This window comes from Cyprinodon tularosa, unplaced genomic scaffold (assembly GCF_016077235.1).
Source record: "Cyprinodon tularosa strain WSP-4 unplaced genomic scaffold, ASM1607723v1 ctg29, whole genome shotgun sequence".
In the NCBI taxonomy this organism is placed as follows: domain Eukaryota; kingdom Metazoa; phylum Chordata; class Actinopteri; order Cyprinodontiformes; family Cyprinodontidae; genus Cyprinodon; species Cyprinodon tularosa.
In genome coordinates, this window is record NW_024038996.1 from 1,037,027 (window position 1) to 1,057,748 (window position 20,722).

The 20,722-nt window shown below is 39.0% G+C and overlaps 1 protein-coding gene across 11 annotated transcripts in view; it reads left to right on the forward strand.

The window, feature by feature from the left end:
• Nucleotides 1-12,079: 12,079 nt before the first annotated feature.
• LOC119787187 (receptor-type tyrosine-protein phosphatase mu-like) overlaps nt 12,080-20,722 on the forward strand; it is a 237,019-nt gene continuing 228,376 nt past the window's right edge. For all 11 annotated transcript variants that reach the window (XM_038290846.1, XM_038290847.1, XM_038290848.1 and 8 more), the window contains exon 1: nt 12,080-12,406. In XM_038290846.1, the coding sequence (XP_038146774.1) occupies nt 12,334-12,406 (73 nt within the window). In that variant the 5' untranslated portion in view covers nt 12,080-12,333. The remainder of the gene's footprint in view (nt 12,407-20,722) is intronic.

The following is a 20,722-nucleotide window of genomic DNA, read 5'->3' on the forward strand; positions in this document are numbered from 1 at the left end:
GTGAGCTGCTTTGCATGGTGATATAAACAGATGAAGTAATTGTAGTCATTAGTTTAACAGCGAGATTGTGTTCGCTGGAAGAATATATATTCCCCGTTTACAGAGTCCAAGTCTTGTTTGTGGCACGGGGGTTACAAGGCGAGGAAGAGGGCGAGGGCAGAGAGGCCGGGGTGGGCGTGCAGCTAGGGCCAGGCGAGGGAGGGGAGCCAGCGGGGTGAGAGCAGAGGAAGAAAGGCTTGAAGATCTCCAAAGGAGCCGGAGAGAAGTAACCGAGGTATATATCCAGAAAATTATTTTACAGAAAATTACTGAATCATTACCTGTGAAACGTCAGGGACGTTGCTGAATAAGTATACTGGAGAGTAACAGCATCATCACGCAGCATGTTATTGTTTTAGACAGGTCTGAGCATTCTGTACTCCAAAAACTGCAGTGATATTAGACAATTGTGTGTGTAGGATTAATTACCTGTCCAAGAGAAAACTGGCAACTTGAGCGTCACTTTGAAAACCTTTTTCCTCCATCAGTGACTTCCATCGTGTAAATGCCGTGCCAATGTTGATCCGTGTTTTTTGTCGTTTCTTGTCACGCTTGCGTTTATTCTCGTCGTGTTTCCGCTTCTTAGATGACGGGGGTTCGGTGCCCGCCGCTTTTCGTTGTGATACAGAGTAGGCATGATCCTCCATTCGTCTGTTGTTTGGCCACACAGTGCCAAACAGTTTGCAAAGTCACTCACGCCTGCCGCCTTGTTCACCTTTCTTGTTACTGAGGCGCAGTATACCTGCTTCTTCTTCTTCTTTGGTTTCAGGCAGACTAAACGCTTCTCAGGCATAGTACTGCCATCTACTGTTCAGTACCGTCTCAGTTAATCTCTCTCAACTTGCCGTAGTTATTTTCGAGCGTAATGGGCGATCTCGCAATCGCTAGTTTGTTGCCTCTGCGCTTGCCGTAGCGCAAAGATGTCAGCCTCCATGGCTGCGAGACCCGCTCCTATGTAATTATAAATAACGAATTCTAAGGCAACGCAAATATTATGGTTAAATGGCTGAGCTCATAGGTGATGATAAATAACATAGTTATGTATAATATATTAAATTTCTGACTTTATATCCCTGTAATTATTACACACTGTAGCTTTAAAACAAGGCAAATCAAAATGCAAAAGATGTTGGTTTTTCAAAGTCAGCTGTGTCTAAAATCTGGACCAAAAACAAACGACATGGGAAGGTTGTTAAAGGCAAACATGCTGGTAGACCAAGGAAGACATCAAAACGTTAAGAAAAAAACTTTAAAAAACGTAAAAAAAAAAGAAAAAAAAGAAGCATAACTAAACAAATGTGGATCGTCAACGTCTGTGACAAAACTGTAAGAAACCGCCTAAAGGAAATGGGATTTACATATAGAAAAGCTAAACAAAAGCCCTCATTAACACCCAAACAGAGAAAAACAAGGTTACAATGGGCTAAGGAAAAGCAATGGTAGACTGTAGATGACTGGAGGAAAGTCATATTCAGTGTTAAATCTCGCATCTGCATTGGGCAAGGTGATGATGCTGGAACTTTTGTCTGGTGCAATGAGACATATAAAGACGAGTGCCTGAAGTGGACATGTTCATTTCCACAGTAATTGATGATATGGGGATGCATGTCAGGTAAAAGCAATGGGGAGATGGCTGTCATTACATCTACAATAAATCTACAAGTTTACGTTGAGATTTTTAACACTTTTCTTATCCCATCAATTGAAAGGATGTTTGGGGATGATGAAATCATTTTTCAAGATTGTAATGCATATTGCCATAGAGCAAAAACTGTGAAAGCATTCCATGAAAAAAGGTCAATGCCGTTGCTTGCAAATAGTCTGGATATTAATCCAATTGAAAATCTTTAGTGGAAGTTGAAGAAAATGGCCCAAAAGTTGTAGCCAAATTGATGAAGAGTAATATTTGTCATCATTAAGCTGTTGCCTCAAAGCCTGCAAGCTGTTATAAAAGCCAGAGGTGGGGCAACCAAATGCTAGTGATGTGTTGGAGAGTTCTTTTGTTTTTCAGAATTCCATAATTTTGTTCCACAGAATCGAGAGATTCCATATTTTTTTCCCTCTGCTTGGTCTAAAAAAAAAAAAAATACAGACCTTTTTTCTGGATTTGTTTTAGTGTTTCTAAAAGCCAAACAGTTGCCATTTGAAATTACTTTATCTTTGTGTCAGGTCTGTGATCTGCCTTTTTTCTACAAAACCAAACAACTGAATGAACATCCGCCATGGCCATTTGTGGAGAAGAAGGAGCTTAACCAATCAGCAAAGCTCTTGAATTAGCATTTTGATTTTAACCTGCAATATATAGATTATGTTTAAAAGAATGCAAATATGCACACCAGGAGCAGGATTAAGTTTTCTCTTTACTCTATCTGGGCTAAGCCTTAAAGAGGAAGTGAGGAGCTGTTTTACCATACTGCAGGGGCAGGGTCCCACCATTTTTACTATCAATGTCAGATGTACACAATCAAAGTGGGTGACAACGGGAATTTCAAAAAGTCATATTAAATTGACTTATATTAGGTTCAGGTTTCTTATCCATTAATGTCCAGATTAGGGTTAGCCCTAGGGGTGTAAATAATAATCATTTTGTATCGATGTATCGATACAAAAGCCGACGATCTGATGCATCGACACGTCCACAAGATAATCAATTCATGTTTTTTTTTTCCATCCGGTCTATTTTTATCCATTTGCTCCTGGGCGTAATTCTTCCTCCCGTGCTGCGGTGGCGCTAAACCTATTTTGCCCTCCTACCTCGCTTCCTGGTTATACTCTTACAGCAGTGTGTTGCAGTGAGCTTGACACAGACATTTTTAAATTATGCTCAATATTGAAGCGTGGTCTGTGCTGTGGGTCTAGATACGGCCGAGGCGGCGAGGAAGTAGGGGCGAGTTTAGTCCGACGACGGAGGGACATGAGGGCCAAAAAGAGCGGAGATCCAGGTGGAAAAAGGGTCCCAGCGTTCTCGCGCACCTCGCTCTTCTAGCGGGTCAAACTTCACGAGTTGTTTTCCGCAATTTCAGTCATAAAAACAAAACAAGCCGGCCTCCTGTCTGCAGCATTGTTTGTGGTCAGCTACAATTTGGGAGAGGTGCAGCGGAGCGTCTGTGGAGGGGGCGGGGACGTCTGGAGCAGAGGTATTGCATTGCACTCATTGCACTGATTTTGTGGAGTATTTTTGCAGTATTTTTTGATGCAACTTTTCTACTTCTGTTATTTGCTGTTGTTTCTAAATAAAAAAATGCATAACGATATTACAGCTTTCATTGATTTATTTTAAACTTGAAACTTTGTTTAGCCTGTAAGGTAAAAAAAAAAAAATAATAATGTTTTTTTTAATTAATCGATTAATCGACTAATCGAATTGAATCGAATCGAATCGTGGTGTATTCTTGAGTATCGAAAATAATCGAATCGTTGGGTCAGGAAAGCGATACTGAATCGAATCGCCATGATGGGTGTGATTTACACCCCTAGTTAGCCCTAAGGTAATAGGATAAACCCAAGGTTTTTAATTTAGTTAAGGTATTGAGATCAAAGACCTTAGCTTTAGGTTGTCTCCAAAGCTTCCTGTATGAACATTTTTTTTAATTTTTTTTGGCATTTGACAGAACTTTACTGGCAAACCAAAAAGAGATAATTAAGGAGAAGACTTTGTTTAAACATCTCTACTGTTAGGGTAATTTATGTCACAACACTTATAATTAGAGTATATATTACAATATCGAATTGCCCTAAGATTTGAAATAAAAGAAATGAACAAAAATTATAATAAATATTATATTAACCGACTTGTGGTGTGCACTTGTTGCTGTGAAGGATGTTCATTCTCAAGCGCTAATGGATCAAGGACCAAATAGCAACTTTCAGGCTTTAGCTCTTTGGGATTTTTTTTTTTTTTTTTTTTTTTTATATAACTACCGTAATATGTGTGTAGATGGGTTTTGTATTCTGTTGATGCAGTTTAGAAAATCTCAAGGTGCACAAATCCAGTCTACATTAAAAGCGGGATGCTTTCCAATCACACACTTAGTGTGGAAACCCAAAGACCTAGTAGGACTGTTGGAAAAACCTAAAAAAAAAAAAAAAATTGTGATTCTAAGATTAAAAATGAAGAAAATTTGACACCTTTAAAGCATTTTTTAAAGAATGAGAGATGATTCAAGGTTTTCCAATTCACCGTACATAAAAACATTTCCTAAAAGGTTGGAAGGAGGTTGTGTATACCTTGTAAAAGTATTCACATCTTTTTAGCTTTTTACAAATATCAGTTCACCGCAACAAACTTCAATGTATTGTATTATTTTTAAAAGTTACACTTGGATTTTATGTTCTACCCTTTGTCATATTTCTATAAAAACACATTTTGCTCACATTCACAGCCACAAGTATTTTAGGGGTAGGTCTCTACCCGTTTTCCACATCTAGACAATAAAAACTGAATTGTTCTTTGTGAAAAGCACAAGCTCACACTAATCAGAGTGAGATTACCATTAGTTGTCAAGTATTCTTCTAGATCAGTGGTAACCAATTATAAATCAGCGGGTTCCAAATAAAGAAAATCATCAACCAGTAAAGGTCAGGAGACATTTTTAATTAAAATCTGTTACTTTAAACAGCATTTAACACTGAAATAAAATGCATTTGTGCATCCATGTTATACATTGCATTTTTAAATAAAAAACAGAATGTTTTTCCATTTTAAAATCTAAATTGTTTTTGAAGTACAGAACAACAATCTTTCAGTTTGGTATATAGACAATATCCTGACTCACAGTTTTTAATAAAACACCTGAACTGACCGTTTGTTATTTTTTTTCCCAATATTGTTTATGGCTTAATGAGAGCATGGGGCTTTAGGCTGCCCTGCAAGGCTTTAAACCTGGGTTTGAATGGCGACAAAGCCATTCTCAAGCACATATAAAGGTGCTCATTCGTGAGCCTGGATCAATATTTATTTTTGATTATGTTGATGGTGGGGAATCCTGCTTCACAGCAGTGGGTTGAGCCATACATACTTAAAATGTGCAGGGTCCTCTTTGAGCACACCATTTTAGTTTTCCTTCACTAGTTCACAGCAGTTCTTCCAGCTTTCCACACTTTCTCTGCTCTTTTCCTCATCTTCTTTCCCAGCAGCCGGCTTGCCACAGGTTTGTTTGCTGTGTCTAAAAGTAGCAGCAGCAGCAGCCCTGATTGACACAGCTCATTGGCTAATTTGCATCACATGCAGCCTGGTGCCGGACGCTCCGGAGGGCTTTACCATGTTAACAGGAGAAGTGGCGCAAGTAAAGTTAGACACTAGCTACGTTTACATGCGCAAAATTTCCCCGATCCGATCCAAACCTTGGTTGATCGGAAATTCAAAATCGCCGTTTACATGGACACTAAATGAAATGATCCGATCATGACGTGTGTATACATGTACCAAGCGTTGGATCAGATCTTTTAAGCATGCGCAGAACTTCCTGCCAAACTTGGCAGTTCTGTCTGCGTCTGGTTTTTGGGAGGCCTGACAAACGATGCGCTCGGAGCGAGCGGAAAGAAAAAAGGAGAGAGGAGGAAAAAAGTGCTTGGCAGCGAAATGTACGAGAGAAATAGAGAATGAGCGATTGAGCCGGTGTGGGAGAGCGAGTGGGCTGTGGAGAGAGAAAAGAGGAAGAGGAGGAGGATAAATTCCTGCTTCCTGCAGCTTTAAATGAACTTGAGTGTATAAGTCGGCGTTCCTAGACTCCCCCCGCCATGTTGTTCACAGCGAGAGCGAGAGCGACCGGTGGTTTCCTGTTGTTGACAAGGCGGAAAAACGTCACGCTGACGTCGCACACATGCGCAGTGAAGATTATTTTACTCTTCAGATCCGAATGGGTGTTTACATGGACGCCAATCGGAATGGCGATCGGCAAAAACCACCTCTCTCATTCGGAATTAAATTTAGATCCGATCGGACCGAATCGGATTAGAATCTTCAGTCTGACATGTTTACATGAAACATTTTTGATCTGATCAGGCCTTCAATCCGATTAGTTGTGTCCATGTAAACGTAGCCATTGTCATCGAACAACATGCGGTAATTTATAAATGTTTTAAATCAGGTTGGGTCTGGATCCGTACCCTGGTCCGCTAATCCGTGACTGTCAGGATTTGGTTGAGGTTTGTGGACCCAAATGCAGAGGCAGGGAGGCAAAGGTGAGTTTCTTGTGGATATAATGAAGAGTTAACAAACAACTGAGGCAGAAATCAAAAATCAAACAAAGTCAAACAAACCAAAACCAAGGAGACATCTGGGGGAAACAATCACGAGGAGGAAGACTCAATGAGACGGAGTTGGAGGAAGTTTGACGAGGAACCGGCACTGAGGAACTGAACAGAGAGTGTGTTTATGGGAGACTGAAACAAAGAGAGGACTAACCAGCAGATTGGGAGCAGGTGTGAACAGAGCAGAACAGGAAAGGAGCTAGGGAAAAAGGAGAACACAAGAGGGCAGCAGAGGGCAACAAATAAATACCTGACAACAGAATAAGAATTAAAGCACTAAAACTAGAAAACCTGGAACAAAGTAAAACAGAATACTCAAAAGAAAACATAACAGAACCAAGACTGTGACCTATATCCAAGATCATATCCTGCACACACATGAACATACACTGATCTTAACCAATCAGAAGTATTTCTAGCAAATAGTTGGGATGTTAGCTTTTCTGGAAAGACGAATATTTGGTCCAGTTTCAATAGTTTAATGGCCCTGGACAGGTCTTTCTCCAGGACTAAAGTGGTTTCAGCTCCATCCATCTTATTATGAACAATTACCAACTCCCTGTTATGCCCTGAGGAAAAGCTCTTTAAAGCATCTTGTTGCTTGCACCATGTTTCACTTTAAGGATGGCCTGTTCAGGGGAGCGTATAGTGGTAGTATTCAGCTACATACGGTGTAGACCAAAAATTAATGTTTTAGTCTAATATTGATCTGCTTGCTTTGTATCCTAGATGTTCTGTCTCAAGCTACAGGTACGATTTCACATGACCTTATTTTTTCCAACAACTGTCCTATTATCCAGCGTGTCATTTAAGATAGAGATCCATGTCTTGGTAGATTTTCAGTTGTGTCATATTCTGTCTTCAGGCGAAGGTTTGAAATGTGTCCAGTGAAATGTTTAAAGCTTTATATTTGTTTTATTACCTGCATAAAACATCTCCCTGCATTGTCTGGTGCACTCTTGATCATCATGATTCTGCTCGTCTTGCCTATATGCTGTCGGTGATAGGTACCAGCCCCGCCGCGACCCTGACGGAATAAGCTGGAGAAGATGGATGGATGGATAGATAGATGCTGCTTGCTCTTTAATAGTCTCAAACAAATCACAGAGGCCTCAGCAGATTAGCTGCACAATTATAAATGGACTTTTTACAATTCACTTTAGGTATTGGTTGCACTGGATATTTTTTTTTTTATTCGTGGAGTATCGGGATAAAGAGGTCTGAATATATACGACTTGCTTTCAGATTTGTTTTTTTTTTAGCAAACTTAATTAAGCGAGTATCGTATGGCTACTTTGCATTTATAAACTGCCTTGTGTTTGTCAGGTTATGTGGAGGGTTTTAGAGGACCCAAATGCAGAGACAGAAGCTGAGGTGGTTTCTTACAGATTTAATTAGGAATGGTGGCAACAGAAGCATAAATCTAAAAATAACTGATTAAGGAAGAGAGGAACCAGAACAAAGGGGAATATATAGGTTAAGGAAAACAGAGAGTCCAGCAAACAGTAACTGCAGAGGAGTAGTAAATATGCCAAACAGAACAAAAAATTGATTAATCAACTGATTGGGAGTAGTTGTGGACAGAAGGATCTAGAAGAGTGGGAAGAGACTGACTCGAGAGGGCAACAGAGAGTAAACTATAAGAACTCAAATACAAACAGAATAACAACTAGAAGGACACAAAATGGAAATGAAATCAATTAGCTAGAAAACACTGAATGACATGAATCAAAGTGTAACTAAAAACTCAAAAGTAAAACATAAACAGAACCAGAGTCCAGAGAGGGGAGAATCATGACAGTGTTGGAGTATCACATAAAACCCAATTTTCAATTTTCAATCTTCTAACCAGATAAAATATAGAAAAGGATATACAGACTTTTGCAAGGCAATATGATTGCATATATTAGTTTAAAAGTTAAAGCCTAAGCACCTACAAAGCTGCACTGAACAATCAGAGTATAGAGGTATCGAGGATCCACCTTTTTGAGAGTAATAAATCACAGATCTGGGATATGCTGTTGACACTGAATGGTCTGTGACTGCTGTGGGGTTATATCAGACAGCCACTGGAGTGAAACAGGATATATTTGTTCAACATGACTAAGAATTGTGTCCATGGTCAACCACCCAAACACAGCCTTCAATCTCATGCTCAAAAACACACCGATCATTCTCTCCCTTTGTAAACTCATAACACACAAACAACGATGCCATTCAGTCATTCCAACCAATCCCCAAAGTTATCACCCTCACCAACTCCCATAAAAGCTTTGCTTAGTCTGGGTTTCATGCATTCCTGGAAGCAGAACCGCTGCAGTCAAGACAATACCTACACACCACATTGAGGCGTTTCTTTGAAATACCTCAGCCATTGTTTGTGTCCTCATGTTGGAAAACAGCAACTAGAGCCGTATATCCTTGACAAGAGGAGGTCATTTGGGGACTAAATGATGACCCATGTCAATCTTCTTGATTTTTAATTAGCCATAAAAAAACTGCTGGTAGAAGAGGAATCACTGTGTGTCATGCATGCGAAAACAATCGAGGAATGTGACATTGTTTGACTTTGTCACTAGTTGCATCTCTCTCCCTCTGCAGAGAAGATCCTCCTAATTTTATCTGCACTTGCTGTTTCGAATAAGACTAATATGGAGTTACATAATGTCCATAAGAGCTTCAAAATTTCTGCCATGATGAGGCAACCTTGTTTTGTTTTTTTTTTCTCCAGGCAAATTAGGAAGTTCTTTGAATGTCAGCTTGAGTTTCTCTTTAATGGGATCAATGCATGAATTTGTTCAAAAAGGACACACAAGGTGAACTGGGATTAAAAATCCATTCACCAAACATTATAAAGCAATTTGGAGAAAACTGGGACAGGCACATGTCTAGTTTGGCATGAAAAGCTAATGTTTTATTGCTTGAAAATGTTATGGCCTTCAGATATTAATGATTAGAATAGGTTAACTATTACAAGTGGACATTGTTTATGGATAATTATTCTAATGATGAATCAGTTTAGTTATTGTCAGATAAAAAGAAAAAAGTCTTTATCAGAAGTGAAATATGTAGCAAAGTAGGAAAGTAATCTAAGATTTCACTGATATAAGTAATTCTGTGGTCCTCATAAAATCGTAATACAAGGTTGAATAAAGATAAAACCTAACCTATAAACAGTTTTTACACTTTTTCCCTTTCACTGTTTTAGCTTAAAGCTACTTTCACCGCTTTTGTTTACATTACTTTGAGGTTCTGTTGCTTTGCTTCGCTTCACAACAGGTCAGTGGAAATTGTATGCATTTATTAAATGGTGCCTTGGAGCAAGTTCGACTGAAGAAACTCATTGTTTTTCTACATCCACCTGCAACACAGCCAATCAGCTTTGAACCACACCTCCACGAAAGCCAAACGGCATCCAAAGTTCATCTTAAAAGGTCTCCGATACGCACTCCTGTGCGCAGGCGGTGGCAGCGCTGTGTGACTTGATTCAGATGACACCGTTTCAACCCACCTCCAGCCCCTCCTCCACCATCGTAGCTGAATCTTCATCAGAGTGTCATTCCTCCCGGACTCTTACTACGTTCCCTGTCTCATCTTAACCGGTCCGCCAGAAGACCGCCATGTTGAGCCTGGTTCTGCCAGAGGTTTCTCCCCAACTGGGAGTTTTTTCCTTTCCACTGTTGCTTCATGCTTGCTCATCATGGACAGGTTCTCTCAACCTTTGTTATCCAACTGGACTTCCATCTTCCAGGTCCCTGAGTGAAGCTCTAGTATCAGCTCACGCAGTCCACTGGATCTCCCCATAAAGCTCAGCAGACCGTCTCGCTAACCAGCAGCCTACAGACTGACTAACTTCATCTGTCTCCACTCCACCACCAGTTTCAGACCAGGGGGGAAACATCCCAGTTCTTTGCTCCTGTTCTTGCATATCTATCAAAATTAAGCGCTATGTTTCCTGCTGAGGTCTGAGCGCCAAAGACAAAGTAATTGTATCAATAAATTTCTCCAGTTTTTTCGCCTCGTGTGAGTTTTTCAGATTGAAATCATGGTTGTCACTAAAAACATAAGTTGTGCCATTAAAAATAGTCAGTAAGGAAACTGAGGCTCAATCTGAATACAGCAAATAAGCTGTAGCGATTGAAAAAAACAGATTGTTGTGCTTTAGTCATGAAATTAAGTCCTGCTGTGTTTATGAACATTGTAGAGTTAGATGCTTATGTTAGGTTTTTTGGCATAGCTCATGACTATTTTAAGCCATAGTTCTAAATAAAATAATCATCAATATTTTCTCCAGCATCAATTCAAGCATCAATCTTGCTGGTTTATAATTCATCATCTGACTCAAACATGTGACTAAACCTGCACTGGAATGCTTCTTCTGTTCAAGTTGGATCCATCAGGTGAGGTCAACTAGAGATACTTCTGAATCCACATCAGAATCTTATGTTCTCCAACATAGATTTCACTATTGTCATTAATCCTGGCTCGTTTCTGTCATGGTCTTGGTTCTGCTGTTCTTTTCTTTGCTCCTTGTTTTCTAGATTTATTGGCCTTATTCCAGTTTTGTTGTATTTCTAGATTTATATTAGTTCTCATGTTTTTCTGTTGTCCTCTTTTGCCCTCTTGTGTGTGTATGTTCCTTTCCCCTTGGCTCCCTCGTTGTCTCCTCTCACACCTGTTCCTTGTCTGCTCGTTAGCCCTCCCTTTGTCTCTCTCTGCTATATATGCTCTCCCTCTGCTCTCACTCTTTGTTGGTTCCTTGTCTTTGCTGTCCTCCCATGCTGTTGTCCACGTTCCTCGTCTCTCCCTGGCTCCTCGTGTTTGGTTTTCCCCAGATGTCTCAATAGTTCTGGTTTGCTTTTGATTATTAGTTGGATTTTTGGATTCCTGCCTTTGTTACTGTTTTTGCCCCATTAAACTACCCAGAAATCTCCTCAGCCTCTGCCTCTGCATTTGGGTCCTCTACCAAAACTAACCCTGACAGTTTCTTACTTTTACTCTTGCCGTAGATCATTCGCCTCTCTGTGACATCAGGAGACCATAATGTTCACTATGTTGAAATGAATAAACTTGTGTATTTGTTGCCCATTTAGGACATCTGATAAATTTTCATATTTTTTCATGACCAATAAATCATATGAGTGTTCCTTCACCCTGGTCATCAGGACTAGCTGTTCATGTTTAAGGTGTCTCTGCTTCAGCACACCTAATTCAAATGATTGTATTACCTCCTCAGCTTCACCCATCAAATACTGCAGCTTGTTAACCACCTGCTCATTGAAGCCAGGTGGGTAGAAGCGGGGAAACATGTAAAACATGCAGGATCCTTAAGATCAGGGTTAACAAGCCTTAATTGACAGGGGGGAACGAAAAAAGCCCATTTCTGAGCCCACCATGTTTAAGGTTGAGGTTACGGTGTGTGGATGGATAAGTTTCGATTAAACTAGTGAAGGTTAAGGTAAGAGTATGTGTTAAGGTTAGGCATAAATAAAGTTATTGAAATAAACTGATTTTGATTCTATATATAATTTTGGTTTTAATTATAAGCATGTCTAGGGGTTAAACGTGTGTTTAAGCCCAGCTTTAAACATTTTTTCCTCTTAGACTCCAAGACTTTAGGGTTAAAAGTCATTTATATGATAATATAATTGATACGCCTTCATAATAAACCTAGATCAACTTGAATTGTTTCAGATTTTCCCGATCAGCAGGAGGAGCAGACACCTCAGCCTGTCCTCCTCCCTCCCAGTTTGGGCTCAGCTGCTCCCTCTACCGGCCAGACAGCGCGCAGACAGCAGCAGCCGGACCACTCAATCCAGGCGTAATTCAGGAATCAGGAGTCAGTCACACATTCCTCCTCCAAAGAGTGCAAAGAAGCAGCCGTGTCAGCTTCAGTCACCCCCCACCCCTCATTCCCTCACCGTAAAGAGCAGAGGAGCAGTTTAGATTTTTGCGCAGCCTAAAGTAGTGTTTTAGTTAGAAATAGAAGAGTTTCCAGTTAACCCCGCGGCTGGGGGCTGACGCTACCGCGGCTCCGCCGACATGGATAAAGTTATCAATTGGTTGTTTGCAGCGATGAGCCTCCTGCTGTCCGTCCGAGGGGAAGTTTTTAAAGGTAAGGATGCTGGAAGGCAGCGATCCCTTTAACGCACCGTGGCGCGGGTCAGAGATGTACTTCTAATGAGTTGATTCACTTCTCTCTGGTGGAATAGTGTTACATCCTTATAGTGAAGCATGATTGTGGGTTGAAATGTATTGTTTCTCTCCCGGGTGTAAGGGGAGATCACATTTGAACTCCTGCTCCTGGCTTGGCGGAGTTTCTCCTCACCTTCAGCGTCCCACGGCGCGCGCAGCGGACAGGTGCGCTCCGCCGGGGCGACTGCTTCACCGCCGCTCTCTGCGCGCAAACAAGTTTACAGAGACTCAGGGGACTGTTTGCGCTTAACTTTATCTGTCTAATGTGATTAACCTCATGGGATTCAGGTAGAAGAATAGCTGCCGATGTGCTCCTGGATCAGCAATAAGCACCTTCTGGCATTTTAAAAATAGTGCATTTCAGACATAAAGTGCCACTTTAGAGATGCATGAGGCTGATTCTCAGATATGGGCATCATCCATGTCTTAAAATTGCGGAGAAAAGCTTTTGAACTTGAAAATCTGTTTTGCAAAAATTAATTCCTCTTATCTTTATATTAAAGAACACACATTGGCTATTCTTTGCATAATCAGGTGTTTTTGTTTCTTTGTTCTTACTGTTTTAATTTTCTAGCATCTTTATCTAGGGGTGCTTATGCGTAGTGTTATCTCTTATGATCTTGGGTTTGCGCATCAAAACCATAAGCCAGAGGAGAATTCAGGAGTTCATGATGATTTAATTATCTAGGCAAATATACAGGAAACATAATTAAATATCGTTACAATAAACTTACCTTTATTCATATATAGATGGGTATGTAAGTGTGGTTGTGCCTCTATCTGAAGATGATCAGTGAATTTCATTATTGGCTGTATATCAGTTCTCTTATTTTTTTAAAGTGCTTACATTACCACTTTAGATTTACTTTTGATTAAATTCTAATATGTTAGAAGTTTTAGAAAGTTAACATAACACAAATTAGATCTAAAGATTCACAATATTTGACTAGATTGTGACTTTGATTTTAAGGCACTTCATGATTGCTGTAAATGTTTGCATATTAGGCCCTAAATGGGGTCATTTCAGCCACCTCTGTCACATAATCTATGTAGGGGGGAGAAAAAGGAACATTAACCCATATTATCCAATCAATAAACAGATAAATGATGTCCAGACTGAGGTTGATCCCTGCAGCCAGATTTAATTTCAAATGCACACAAACAAATGAAGCTGCCTGTTTGTTTGTTTTTTTAATTTCTAAATGGATTTCATTGTTTTCTTCTGGTTTGAACTTGTGATGGGTGGTTTGGTTTTGTTAGAAGGATGCTGTATATGTTCAGCAAGCATCTGATGACATTTTGTGAGGAGCCTGTTGGGGGCAGCATGCTACACTGATATTATACCCAGATGATGAAGGCAAGCTACTCAGAAAAAGCCTTGTTCAGATAGACTTCAACAGTTTGCAGTAATGTTGTGCAAATTGAAACATTGAATATTCTCCTTTTTCATAGATGACTTGTGACATAATCACCTTTGGAGAGTTTAAGGTAAACACAGAGCTTTCATCAACCATTTCCAACACTTCAGGTCAATTTTAGTAACTGAGATCTCTCTTACCCTGAAGCTCAGAGTATTCCCAGTCTGTTTTTAGTGTGGGGTTTATCAGTCTTGCCCGCTGGCAGCCTCTGGAACTCGAGATTCATGGCGAGCTGGCTGCTCGGCAGTGGCTCCCAGTGGTGCCAAAACCATCGATAAATGTGCCACTAATTGCACAAATGTGTATGTGTGTGTGAGAGAGTTTGTGTGTAAACACGTAAACCAGGATGAAATCAATTTGGACGTATTTGGTTCTCTCTGGGTAGGTGACGGATTAGCCACACACGGATGGAGAGGTGTGGGCTAAAGCGGCCAGCAGCCAGGGCATTTGTTATGGAGAACATGCGATAACAGCTCAAGTGATAATTAGATCACGGAGGTAACCAGAGCTCCTGTTCACAGTATCAGGAGCTTGTGCAGTGCACTCTTCAGGTCGATCACGGACAGCAGTCCTTTTAGAGAAGTCTTTTAATTTGCTGGTGAGGAGTGAAACCATGACACTCCACCAGTTTAATCTCCCAATATGTCAGCTTGTCAGTGTGTCTGCATTGGGCCTGGTGATTATGAAGAAGGTAAAAAAAAAAGAAATGCATTTATGCAAAAAAAAACAGCCTATATGATCTAATTGGTTTTATTAAACAGATAAAAGTAACTATTTAACATTTAAATATGATTTGTAATCAAAAACTGCCTTATGAAGCACAAATTAATACACTATCCCTCTCCTACCTAATGCTGTGCTCTTGTTTAAGTGACAGACGGAAGCAACAATTTTACCCCTTGATTACAATAAACCTTTTTTTTTTTGCAGTTTTTGAAAGCACACATAGCCAAAAAGTGGAAAGTAAATCCTCTCCACCATGAATTTTATTTACATAATACTACTTTAACCTACAGGTGACCATACATTGGTTGGGGTGTCTGTTAAGCCGCCCACTACCAACTATACCAGTGGAGCTTGCCAGATACCACTCTTATAAAGTTTTATGTTCAACCATCAGCTGGGCTATTGCTGCAATTAGGCTCCAAAGACTTTTGTATTTTTTTTGTGTGTGTAAATATGATGATACTGCTGATTGTTATTTTAACTTGAGCATCTACCAAGCAAAATTAGTCAGTTAATTAGTCAATTTAGCCTGCAACCTGTTGCTTTACAGTAGCTTTTCAACTGTAGTTCCTTAACAGCAGTATCATTTTCCTTTATAAATGCACTTATTTCCAAACAGCTATATTTGTCTTTTTCTTGTAATCATTGTTACTGTAAAGTCCTTATTTCAGCTACCTGACCGGCAGTGTGCAGTATAGGAAAGTTGGGTAGGTGCAGCTTTGCATTGTTTTATGCTCAAAATAGTCAAAGAAGGCTCTGATCCCTGCAGTACTTCCTCTGGCATCTCATTAACAGGCTTTGCTGTAGGAAAGGTATGATGGAAAATTCAGTTTTTTAACTCTGCTCGCGGCTAATCAACGTATCTGTTTTCAGTGGCACGTGTCTCCTAATAGCATTCATCTTGCACAGCTCGGAAAGTTCAGAAAGAAAGTGTGAGAAGCATCATTATACATCTCTAATTGTGTATGAGTGGTGCGTTTGTTTTCTACATCATGAAGGCAGACTTTTTATTTCTTTTTAGCAGCCCTGGCCTTTGATATCTATACTCTGTCTTTTGACCGAGCACATTAAATTCTAGGGAGCTGCACACTTTGTTATGTTTACCACCTTCCCCAGCTAGCCATAAAACCTGCCTTGTTTTCTGATAGAGGTGAGCCGTGCGTTAAGAGTAATGCCCATGCTCTGAGAGTAGAAGAGCTGCTGTTTGTCACCGCAGAGTGACTTCTGCTGATAGCGTCCTGGTTGACCGATCCTGATTTTCATCCAAGCGGTGGCTAAAGGAGTAAAACAACACTTTGCCTGCTCGAGAAGATAAACAGCCCTCCATTTTGAAGTCTGGCTGTAATTTAGATAGTTTTTCACTCTGAAATGTTTCATATTGTTTTATCTTCCTTCTCTCTCTCTCTCTGTCTCTCTCCCAGCTGACTCAGATTTAATTGAGACTTTTCTTTCCAAAAGGTGTCCTAAAAGGTGGCAGCTTCCTTTGTGTAAACCATTGGAGAATGAAATTAAATATGCATGTGATTTTCTGTTTTTTTTATTATTCTTATATGATGATTTCAACTGATGTTTGAGGAGAGAAGGGGGAAAAAGGAAAAAAAAAAGGTGCGTGGTGATTGATGAAAGCACAAAGCAGAAAGTGAGGTGTCTGCGTTCTTCTGTTACTTTGCCTTTCAGACACTTTTATTATGATGATAATGAATGCCGTAGAAACACGTGGATTTACTGAAGCCATTCAAACACTGTATGCCTGTGTGTATTTCCACAGAAGGGTCTGCTGAGTCTGTCAGCTGAGCTGTCTTAAGACTGATAGTGGTTGGTAGACATGAAGAGGGGGAGCATGGGAGGGTTGTCAATTATAGAGCTAAGCTTGGAAAACTTAATGTAACATTTTTGCTTTGGAAGCCTGGACTTTATCTGTAGTGAATATATGGGCCCTATCTTCTGTATTTTACAGTTTATTATAGGCTTTGTGTAAAATGAAACCTGGATTTTTATTACGATGAGAGCTGGAGTGTATGGCAGTCTCCTCTTGCAGAACTGTTATAAATTTTGATTAGAGTAATGGATGAAAAAGGCTATTGAAATTAACCAGGCTCTGTTTGAAAAAGTTATTGCACCCTAAACCTAACAACTGATTGTGAAACCCTTGGCAGCAATGAGCTTTTTAGATAACTGGCATTGCATTGGAGGAAATGTGTCCCACTCTTGTATGCAGGAGTTGTTTTATTTTATCCACATTACAGGGTTTTCAATAATATATCCTTAATTTATGCTCAACAATTTCAGACCTGTTTAAAATAGTGCAACAGCATCTTGCTTCAGATTTTAGCCCGGACTTTATCTTGTATTGGAGGCACTGAGAGGTGGACTTGCAAATGTTCTTTGGATCATTGCCTTGCATCATAACCAAAATTCGCTTGAGTTTATGGTTACAATTGGTGGATTTGGTTTTCTTTCAGGATTTTCTGAGAGAGCTGAATTTATTATTCCATCAGTGTTTGAAAGTCTTTCAGGTCCTTATAAAGCAAAGCAAAATCATGCAATTACCGTATTTCACTGCTTATATGATGTTCTTTCTCTGAAATGCTAGTCTAAGCCCAGAAGGAGCTGAATAAACACCTTTAAAATGTCTCACTTACCTTATGAGTCAACAGAATACTTTCCCAAAAGTTTTGAAAGTCATTAAGATATTTTTGGCAAATCTAAAATCAACGTATTGGGAACATTCTTGCACCTTTTCATATTGTTATTGTTGAAACTTAAGTTTGTTCTTATCTGAGGGAGGTGAGGTCTGCATCACTTTAAAGAACTTTCATGCTAAACCTATGGAACAATTTTAACCTTGCCAGAGCCTTTATTTATTTATTTATTTATTTATTTATTTATTTATTTATTTATTTATTTATTTATTTATTTATTTATTTATTTATTTATTTATATTTTTTTAAGTGGATCATGCCGATGTCAGTCCAGGACCCTGAATCTAAACATACTGAGACTAATGTAGCAAAAGTAGGAAGAAAGACTGTTGTTTTTTTTTGTTCTCGATCAAAAAGTCAAATTTTTAAGAGCAAACTTTGCAACTTAATGTGTGAGTTTGCTGCCTTGACTGGTCCCTTAATATGAATACCAGCATGAATCTGTGCTTAGATGCTGTTTTGGTTTCTTTTCTGATCTTCATGATTATTGGTCATTCATCAAACCCTTTTAAATCCTTAATTAAAATCTGCTTTTATTTTTTTATTTATTTTTTTTTTTACTTCTTACCAATTTTTGTCTAATATTTCAATGCATTTTATCTTACACAATAAAGTGTATCAAAAAATGGGAAAGGGTCGAATACTTTTTTCACAGCACTGTATGTCAACGTGATTTCTTATACAAAGGACAAATGTTTTCATTACAAATTTCATCAAGAGCTGTATTACAGGGCAACAGCTTCTGATACATCAGCTGCAAAGGTCATGGTCTCAAGATGGAGGATCGGCCTTGGTTTTCTCATCTAAGATCCAAACTAGGAGTTTCTGTCATAAATCACACATGGGAATGTTATAATTGACTGTTTAATCAGCAAAACAAAGCATGCTATTTTGAAGAAATTGCTTAATGTTTGACACATTATCCTGCTTGGTTAAAATGTAAAAAGGCGAACTTTGTTCTCTAGAAGTTGCCAAAAGGCATTTTTAGAAATGCAGAAAATTGGTTGCAGAAGGCATTGAAAAGAGTGTACAAGGCTTTATAATGCTGTAATGCCCAAGTTGAACATAACACTGGGGAGCATTGTAGCAAAGGCCGTACTAAAACTGGATGTTTCCTCTTATCTCAACAGTTAGAATCCTTAATAGAGCCTAGATTCAGGGCAAATTTCATTTTCCAAGTTTTACACTTAATCCTTGATTTAAAGCTTCTTTTTTTGCTTTAAAGTCACCAAGGCCAGTGGTTAAAATGAGAGACACACCAATCAGGTATTACAAAGATTCAAATTTGATCGCATTGAAATACAACAACCTAGGTTTCATAAGTTGTTTTTTAAATGTTTTATTGGAAAAAGAGAACTGTTTCCATATTTCATCCACTGACTCTCATATTGCCTCACCAGAAGCATGAAAGCACTTGAAGTATTTTTACTGAAAAAAAACAGAAAGGTGTGTGTTAGACCTATTGCCATTTCTTATCAGCATCTGTAATTTTAACATGAATTTGGTGGGGAATGCTTTAGATGGCAGCTAAATTAACATAGTTTCCATTTTGGCACTTAACAAAAGGCAATAAAAAAAAAAATCCCATAAGAGTGGTGATCGTCTGTGACTAACATATTCTTTGGCTGCTTGCACTCGCAAGTGACGCATGTAATGCGATGGCTCAGAATGATGCACGTACCATTGCACCCCTAATAGAGTGCCCCATTTCCCTGTCCCTAAATAAATTGGGATTCTCTTAATCCTGGTTGTAAACATGCAAAAATCTGAGCTGGGGCTCAGGAGGTGAGAGAGGGGCATGGGATTCACCCCGACTCAGCAATGAAAGACCGCTGTTGCATCTTTTCTCTAAAACGAAACGTATTTAAAACCTCTTAAAAAGGTTTATTGAATGAAGAAAATGTTTTCTATCTTTATTCCATAAGTTAATTATAGCATATTTTAGTCAATTATAACCCAGAATAATGATGGGGTGTACATTTCTATATATAGAAGGAACAGAAAGTAAGTACAAACTATAAAGATCATTGTTCAGCTTAGTTCGGTGTTTATTTGATGTTGGGTCAACTCAGAACTGATAACATTTGAAGATGCTTTAAAGCAAATTCAGTGAACATTTCATGACCAACCTGTCTGCTCTAAAACATTCAACCTTTAGCACAAAAACCTCACTTAAAGCCCACTTAAAGGCTGTGATCATCATACTGCTCATTTAAAATAAATATACAGTGCCCTTCAGCCATTTATTTAACTTCTGTTTTATATCACAGACTTAAGGCTATTTTATTAGGACCTTTATTAGGTCTTTATACAACCAGATTTTGCAACAATTGCAGCTGCAAGTATTTTGTTGCAGAGACTAGGGCTGGGTTAAAAAATCGATTGAATCGATTTTGAATCTGTTCCTTTACATTTTTGCAAAATCGATCTAGGGAATGAGATTGATTAGTTTTATAGTGACGTGCGTGACGTTCACATTCAAATAAGCCGGAAAGATGCACTCAAGATGACTTCAAGCCGGACAGCTGCAAATATAGCTAATAGGTTGACTGAAGACATTAACTAATGGGGGCTGACCAGAAAACACCCTGTAGTTGTTACAGACAATGCTGCAAATATAGTTTGTGCAGTGAAGATAATGCAGCTCATGCATGTCTGCTGTGTCACGTCTGCTTGCTCGATTGAGGCTTCACTTTTTCACTTTTGACAAACAAGTTTGCATTTTTGAGACAGTTTTGTTCACATCTCAAGTTTAAGCTGTCCGATTTACAAGTTTGCACTTTGTATTTAATGTTCAATGACAGGAAAACATTAAATATATGAGTATTTTGAACCAAGTTGAACTGCTTTCATTATTGTAAAAACAGATGGAATCGCAATTAATCAATTTAGAACAGTATGAATTAAAATCAAATTGATTCAGGACTTTGGCGAAAATACTCAGCCCTAGCAGAGACGGAAGAATTTTTGGGGCTCCGGTATTGATCAAAGTTTTCGTCCATCCTTACTTCATGTATTTGACAAAAAAAAAAAGATGTTAATTCACCCAAGCAATTTTCTTTTATTAAAATGTCTGCAAGAACCTGACGTTTTAAACACACAGTAACTTATCTTTGTATTTGAATGCACTGTATTGAGCTTCATCTTCCCATCAGCTCTAACCTGTTTCCTCAGTTTTCTGTAGAAAAGCATCCACACAGCATGACTCATATGTGCCAAATGGTTAGTCTGGTTTTCCATTTTCAGAGCTCCCTTTTCTTTTTTCCCATATATCGTGTGGGGTAAAACTTCATGTTAACAATACCAAGATGTGTGAATGTACTGATAGACCACAAACATGCAACTGCACAACAAGTAAAAAAAATAGTTTGTACTTTCAAATGAGGGAAA